Genomic DNA, 8,894 nt, shown 5'->3' on the forward strand with positions numbered 1-8,894 from the left:
TCCAAGCCATCTGAGGAATAAAAGAAGTCAGTGAATAGAGGCAATTATTGGAGCAAGATCGACCATGAAATACAAAAGTAGGGACAGAAGAAGAAAGCAAGAGAGAGAGGGGGATCGAGAGAGACAAAGAATGCAAAAGAAAAGGAAAATTGTTCTTTGACATATCCCCGAAACAAACACGTTTGTATAATGAGAGATGAAATGCTGTCATAGGTAGGTGCAGAGGCAAAAAGCAAATCATAGCATTTTTTTGGTCAATTTCCCATACATTCCCTCCTCTTAATATCGCGGTCAGTACATGCTACAACTTCAAATAGAGATGTGCCTGAATCCGAATACTGTTTTTGGAAAGAAAATTAGGTACTACGGAATTCCTAAAGGGAATAAATGTAAAATGGGAGGGAAAAATATCCATATTTTTTTCCACATCAATCTACACTTCATACACCATTATGGCAAAGCAAAAAACTTGTTTTTTAACATCTTTGCAAATGTATTAAAAATTAAAAAACTTAAATGATTCCATTGCGTAAGTATTCATTCCCTTATCTGGAATAGTTGAAATTTAGTTTTCATATCGCTTGTAGATGTTACACTTCAAGTGAAGTTACCCTGTGGCAATTTTAATTGAATGGTATGATTTGGAAAGGCACACGTCTTAATAAAAGGTCTAACAGCTGAAAATGCATATCAGAGAAAAACCAAGCTCTGAGGTAAAAAAAAAATTGCCTGTAGAGCTCAGAGACAGGATTGCATCAAGCCACACATCTGGGGAAGAGTTCAGAAAAATTTCTGCTGCATTGAAGGTTCACAGAAGCATGTAGTCTCCGTTACCCTTAATGGAAGAAGTTTGAAACAGCCAGGACTCTTCCTAGAGCTAGCCTTCTGGCCAAACTGAGCAATTGATGGAGAAGGACCTTGGCTAGAGTGCTGACCAAGAACCCGATGGTCACTCTGGTTGAGCTCCATCATATATGCAGATAGGAGAACCTTACAGAAGAACAAACATCACTGCAACACTTCACCGATCTGGGTTTTATGGTGGTGTGGCAAGACTCAATCCTCTTGTCAGTGAAGACAAATGAAAACACACTAAAGGTCCCTTAGACTGTGAGAAACAAGATTCTGTGGTCTGATGAACCTCAATTCCAAGCATCATTTTTGAAGGAAAGCAGGCACTGCTAGTAAAGTGTGCTGGTAGCAGGCAACATATGCAGTGACTAAGGACTTGTCAGAGTAGAAGAAAAGCTCAGTGCACCAAAATATTAATAAAAACCTGTTCAGAGAATTCAGAACCTCAGACTGGGCAGAAGGTTTATCTTCCAACAGGCAAATTAACCCAAGCACACAGCAAGAGAGGCTTATAGACAACTCTGTGAATGTCCTTGAATGGCCCAGCTAAAGCCTGGGCTTGAACCCAATCAAACATGTCTGGAGAAACCTGAAAATATCTGCCAGACATTTAGATGGGTCAAGCTGACAGAGCTTGAGAGGTGAAGAGGTGAGGCGAAGAATGGCAGATAATGTTGGTGTGCAAATCTTGTTGCATCTTACCCAAAAAGTACTGAGTGAATACTTATGCAATGTACTTATTAAACAAATTTATGAAGTTGTGTCAATTCTGTTATTCCATTGTCATTATAGTGCATAGAGTGTAGATTGATGTGAAAACAAGTCATTTAAAACAGTTTAACATAAGGCAGCAACATAAAATGTGAAAAAAAAATGAAGGGGTATGAATACTTTTGCAAGGCACTGTATGTGGGGCATTAAATTTGCATTTGAATGTGCATTCGCTTTTTACTTTCACTTTCAAGATTCGCAATCACACATATTCTGTTTATATGGAGCGGCAGTAGCCTACTTACCACACATTTTTACAAGATTAGATGTTTGTCAGTGGTGCTCAGGATCTGCAAATCATTCGGTATTTCCTATCGGTCATCTCTCTACTCTGTTTATGTGGTGAGTGAAATTTTATTGTGTTGTAATGTAACAGGCTACCACTAGCAATTGGCTAACCGTGCACAAACACAAGAATTCTTGAAAACATTCATCAGCTTCACACAAACTCCAATAAATATTACCCAGTCAGTGCAAGCGAAGCACTTCAAGAAAAGGCTTATCGGAAGGTTTTATATAATGGCTGCAACACGGTTTTTGAGTCGCGACACAATCTTACACACCGCATACCGAACCTATGACTATCATTAGCATATCTTAATTCCCCGTTCATCCTGTGATGCAATTTCAAGAGGCTTCATTCAACGCGGCTGCGTGTGTTCGAATCTGAAAATGAGTTTTTTTTAATCTTCCCATGTCTGATAGGGTCCAATGCCCACATGCATTACAACTACAAAATCACTGCAATAGCGCACACGCCAGATGCTGGCTGTTTCCGAGGCTCAGGAAGCTGCTCTACCTGTCTGCTGGAAGACACCTGCCAGCCCAGCTGAGCCAAAAACACGACAGGGAAAACAGGCAAGAGTTATGACCCTGTCCGGCCCCATCACACAAAACGCCCTCAGCATTTTCATACCCCATCATTCCCACATCATCCTCATCAATCATCTCCCTTACAAACTGTTTTACTCGCTGTGGAAACTGTGAACAACGAGGATACAAGGAATAGAGTGCTGCTGAATGAAGCTGGATTAATTACATGTAGATTCACTGTAAGAAATGTATTAAAATAAGATGACTCAAAATGGCAAAATCAATGTCTCCATTTGAAGTGCTGTGTTTATGAATCAATATTTCGATGGAGATTCGAGCTCAAACTGTGCACTGTCTTATTACACAATCAAAGTCGAAGTGTGTAATTTCTGCACCACTAAAAATAATAGCTGGTAACAGAAACCTGAAACAAGTCTATTAGAACAGGACTTCTGAAACTTTCACATATTAAAATATAAAAGCAGCAATATATTTCATTTATTATGTGTAAAAAAGTACGATATTAGGGAGACTACACGATGGTCTCAAATTAGAATAATTGGTTTGTCATTAAAGTATGCAACAGTTATTAACAATAATATATACAGTACACACATACATTATATATATACACACACACACACACACACACACACACACACACACACACACACACACCCACGCACACACCCACGCACACACCCACGCACACACACACACACACACACACACACACACACACACACACACACACACACACACACACACACACACACACACACACACACACACACACACACACACACACATATTTACAACAACAACAATAATACATTTTCTATATAAAGACTGTAATATAATACTATGACAATCGTAAAATGTAATATTTTACTTATTATTCTACTAAGTCCAAAGCAAATAATAATAACAATAATAATAATAATAATAATAATAGTTATTAGTATTGTTGTTAATAATAATGATATAATGATGGTGGTTTGTCATTCAACTAAACAAAAACAATTATTATTATTTTATAATAACAATAACTATTGATATTTTTATTACTAAATCAGAATAAAATAAAAACAATAATAAAAACAATAATCATACTTTTACTGTATAAAGATTCTGTAATACTGCGATGTAATACTGAGATGATTGTAAAATGTAATATTTTACTCATTATTCTACTCTAAGTCTAAAATTAATAACAACAACAACAACAATAATTATTAACAACAACAACAACAACAAAACAACAACAACAACAATATAATAATAATGCTTTGTTATTCAACTAAACAACAACAACAATTATCATTTTACAATAACAATAATTAATAATATTATTATTACTAAATCAGAAATAACTAATAAAAAAATCTGTAAAATATGATCATAAAATTTAATATTTTAGTTATTATTCTACTCCAAAACTAAGTCCAAAACTACTACTACTAGTAATAATTGTGCTTTGTTATTCAACTAAACAACACTTATTATTTTACAATAACGATAACTATTAATATTATTATGACTAAATCAGAAAGAAACAAAAACAATAATACCAATACATTTTCTGTATAAAAATTCAGTACACTGCAATGTATTATTAATCTACTCAGTCCAAAACTAACAACAACAACAACTACTATTATTACTAACAACAACAATAATATTGTTACTATTATTATTAATAATAATAATAATAATAATAATAATAATAATGGAGGTTTGTCGTTCAACTAAATAACAACAATTAGTATTATTTTATAATAATAATAATGATGATTAATATTATTATTACTAAATCAGAAATATAAAGAACAACAATAATAATAATAATTTTTCGGTATGAAGACTTAGTAATACTGCAATGTAATATTGTGATAATCATAAAATGTAATATTTTATTTATTATTATACTAAGTCCGAAGCAATTATTATTATTATTATTATTATTAACTACAACAATATTGCTATATTTAATAATAATATTAATAATAATGGTGGTTAGTCATTCAACTAAACAACAACCATTATTATTATTTTATAACAACAATTATTAATATCATTATAACTTAATCAGAAAGAAAAAAAACAATAATAATAATACTTTGATGTAATACGGTGATGATTGTAAAATGTAATATTTTACTTATTATTCTATTCTTAGTCCAAAACAAATAACAATAATAATAATAATAATAATAATAATAATAATAATAATAATAATTATTATTATTATTATTATTATTATGGTCACACTTTGTTTTAGGAACCAATTCTCACTATTAACAAACTATTAACTACATCTTTTGCCTTAATTTGCTGTTTATTAATAGTTAATAAGATAGTTGTTAAGTTTAGGATTAAGGGATCTAAAATATGGTCATGGAGAATAAGGCATTAATATGTGCTTTACAAGTACTAATAAACAGCCAATATGATTTAATAGTTATTTTAGAGTTAATAGTGAGAATTGGTCCTTAAAATAAAGTGTTACCGTGATAAAATGAATAAACATGATATTATGAAGACAACCCAAAATGTTATCATCTAGACAACATTTACTTCGCATGAAGTTAAATATGTGACAGAGAAAAACTACAACTTTTTTTTACAAATATATGTGCAGATTTGATCTGAATGTCTTACTTCTTAAAACCCATACAAATAAAAAAGGTCAAATATTAGTATTTTCTCTCAATCCCCCTCTTAACACCTGCTCTATAACCCTCCTGAACACTAGTATTAAACCCACTGTCTCAGACAATGATCTGTCTCAAGACAAATGGGTTTGGCTCCACTACGCTCCAAGAAAACGTAATGTGAAAATTAATACGAAATCAATCAAAAAAACTTTACTGCAGGGCAGCACAGTCCTGCGAGAAAAGAAAAAGTGTTTTAACCTCGTAAAAATTACACACTTCAGCTGTTAAATATGCATATAACTATCAAGTGCGAAAGAAAAAGAAAGCAAATCTGCACATTTGAATAACCAGTAGACTATTAGACAGAGAAGAGGAGGAGGAAAAGGTGGAGGAGGAGGAGGAAAGGACAAGTACCAACACCCGGGTAACGCTGCTGTGCAACTGCGTCATCTTGTCTAAATCAAGAACATTGAGGTAAAGGCACATGCTGACTAAAGAGAATTAATGGCACGTACTAAAGAAAATGAATGGAAGTGCTTTTTCCCGCTTTTTTCGTCATTTGCCATTGGCTCCTATCCAACTCATGAATCTTTATTAGCTATAAGCAAAAACGATGAAAGCATGATTCTTATAAGTCCTAAATGGGTTCTCTTAAGCCAAATCAAAACCATAGGCCCTCTACAGCGCTGTGATGTACAGGCCATAGAGCAGACGAGATCGACGCTATGGTTTTGACGGCTCTCTAAGTACCTGCTGTCTTCCGCCATGTGCTGTGCTTTTTTACTGCTCTGCTCTTCTCTTCCCCTTGGCCTGTCATGAGTGATTTCTTATCTGGTGGGGGCTGAAAAATAAAGCCTGTTTTTTTCTCTCTTCACTTGATAACACTTCTTAAAGAGCTCTATCGTGGTCATGCAGGTGCTTATTACACAGAGAAAAGAGAGGGCGGGTGGAGGTGTGAGCGAGCACCGAGCGAGAGCCGGCGCTGCGGAGAGCCCGATGTTAAACCCGCAGGCGAAGGAAGGAGCAAGAGACAAATAACAAAAACAAACTGCCACACAGAGTAACAATGAATGACTAGGACATTTCCTGTGAGATTCCTGTGACAACTAGCCGGCGGGACAGACGGGCGATGTGTGGACATCAACGGCACACAGCAATGGGACGATGAACGATCAGACTTTTTCCGCAGGACCCCGGACCCCCCACTGGCTTTAGTGATGGTAAAATCCATCAAGGTGCAAAGTGGAATGACACCTCAGTTGCTTACTGAGGAACCGGTGAGACAAAGTGTGATGTGTTCCGTAAATACAGAGTAAAGCATGTACAAGGGATAATTCACCCAAAAAGCATTTAGCGTTTGACTGTGGAAGACAAAAGAAGATATTTTGAGGAATGTTTCAAATGCTTTTGTCTAATGAAAGTTAACAGGTTCCAAAACAACCTTGGTCTTCTTTGACTTTCCCTAGATGGACCAAAAGAAATATTCCCCAAAGTATTTATTTTTATTTTTTTTGGGGTGAACTGTTCCTTTAAGACTGACACTTGCTACGTACAAATGGCATATGACCATATCTGTAAGCACTTTTACATGCACTGCATTTAATTTTTGATTTGAAAAAATGAGAGATAACTTGCAAAAGGTATTTCATATTTTAATATTTTAAATATTGTCATGTACACTACCGTTCTAAAGTTTAGAGGTGGTAAAGTGTGTGTGTGTTTGAAAGAAGTCTTTTTGGTCACCATTTATTTGATTGAAAAAAAAATATATATATTGTAAAAAGTTTTCTTTTTTAATTATTTAAAAGTTAGTTTTTTATATTTAATTTTATTTATATATTTTTTATATTTTATTAACATTTTAATATATTTAAATTTATTCATGCGATGGCAATGCTGAATTTTCAGCATTATTACTCCAGTCTTCAGTGTCACGTGATCCTTCAAAAATCAATCTGAAATGCTGATTTGATGCTCTTAAAACATTTCTTTTTATCGTTGTTAAAAACAGTTGTGCAGCTTAATAATTTTGTGTAAATCATCATTTTTCAGGATTCCTTGATGAATAGAAAGTTCAAAACAACAGCATTTATTTGAAATAGAAATCTTTTACAAAATAATGTTACAATTTAAAATAAGTATTTAATAAGTATAATTATTTATTTTATTTTATTTTATTTTTGTAATGGCAAAGCTGAATTTTCAGCATCATTACTCCACTCTCAGTGTCGCATGATGCTCAAGCTTAAATAATTTTGTGGAAATCCAGATTTTTTTTAATTCTTTGATGAATAGAAAGTTCAAAGGAACAGCATTTATTTAAAATAGAAATCTTTTGTCACATTCTAAAAGTCTTTACTGTCAATCTAATCTTGCTGAGTCTTCCATGCTCACCATTTATTTGATAAAAAGTCATATTGTGAATAATATTACAATTTAAAATAAGCATTTTCTATTTTAAAGTATTTTAGAATTTTATTTTTTAAATATTTAATTTATATTTTTGAATATTTTGTTTAAATGTTATTATTATCATTATTATTATTAATATTTTCATTAATTCCTGTGGTGACAAAGCTGAATTTTTGAACATCCATGTATCACATGATCCTTCAGAATTCATTTTAATATGTTAAATTGCTGCTCAAGAAACATTTCTTGTTATTATCAATGTTAAAAACAATTGTCCAGCTTAATAATTTTGTGAAAATCATGATTTGTTTTTTTTTCAGGATTCTCTGATGAATATAAAGTTCAAAAGAACAGCATTAGTTTGAAATAAAAATTTTATGTCACATTATAAAAGTCTTTACTCTCAATATAATCTTGCTGAGTTTTTTTATGCTCACCATTTATTTGATAAAAAGTGATATTGGTAATAATATTACAATTTAAAATAAGCATTTTCTATTTTAAAGTATTTTTAAATTTTAGTTTATTTTAATAAATAACTGAATTTGCAGCATTATTACTCCAGTCTCAGTGTCACATGATCCTTTAAAAATCATTCTAATATGCTGATTTGCTGCTCAAGAAACATTTTTTGTTTTTATCAATGTTAAAAAGCTTAATAATTTTGTAGAAATCATGATTTTTTTTATTCTTTGATGAATAGAAAGTTAAAAGGAACAACGTTTATTTTAAATAGAAATCTTTTGTCACATTCTAAAAGTCTTTACTGTCAATCTAATCTTGCTGAGTCTTCCATGCTTACCATTTATTTGATAAAAAAGTAATGTTGTGAGTATTAAAATAACCATTTTCTATTTTAATGTGTTTTAAAATTATTTTTTATTTATATTTATTATATTTATTCAAGTTTCAAGTTTATTTGTATAGCGCTTTTCACAATACAAATCGTTGCAAAGCAGCTGTACAAAAAAATATTTATATTTTTTATATTTATATTTACATTTTTATTATTATTATTATTATTATTTATTTTTGTATCTTAATTTATTTCTATGATGGCAAAGCTAAATTTTCAGTAGCCATTACTCCAGTCTTCAGTGTCACATGATCCTTCAAAAATCATTGCTGATTTGCTGCTCAAGAAACTTGTTATTTGCTGCTTGTTATTATCAATAATTAATAATTTTGGCGAAAACGTTATGTTTTTTTAGGATTCTTTGAAAGAACAGCATTTATTTGAAACAAATCTTTTGTCACATTATAAAAGTCTTCATAGTCTGTTATGCTTACAATTTATTTGTTAAAAACAATAGTAATATTGTGAATAATATTACAATTTAAAATTTTAAGCATTTTAATGTATTTTAAAATGTTATTTTTTTTTATTTG

General features: G+C 31.8%; 1 protein-coding gene across 1 annotated transcript in view; it reads right to left on the reverse strand.

The window, feature by feature from the left end:
- The window catches only part of LOC141292015 (glutamate receptor 4-like), a 36,713-nt gene that overhangs the window by 24,589 nt on the left and 3,230 nt on the right, over positions 1-8,894 (reverse strand). Inside the window, exons 2-3 of the mRNA XM_073823992.1 lie at positions 2,540-2,604; positions 2,423-2,452 (exon numbers count right to left, since the gene is read on the reverse strand). Coding sequence (XP_073680093.1) covers positions 2,423-2,452; positions 2,540-2,604 — 95 coding nt within the window. The remainder of the gene's footprint in view (positions 1-2,422; positions 2,453-2,539; positions 2,605-8,894) is intronic.

Source organism: Garra rufa, chromosome 19 (genome assembly GCF_049309525.1).
Source record: "Garra rufa chromosome 19, GarRuf1.0, whole genome shotgun sequence".
Classification (NCBI taxonomy): Eukaryota; Metazoa; Chordata; class Actinopteri; order Cypriniformes; family Cyprinidae; genus Garra; species Garra rufa.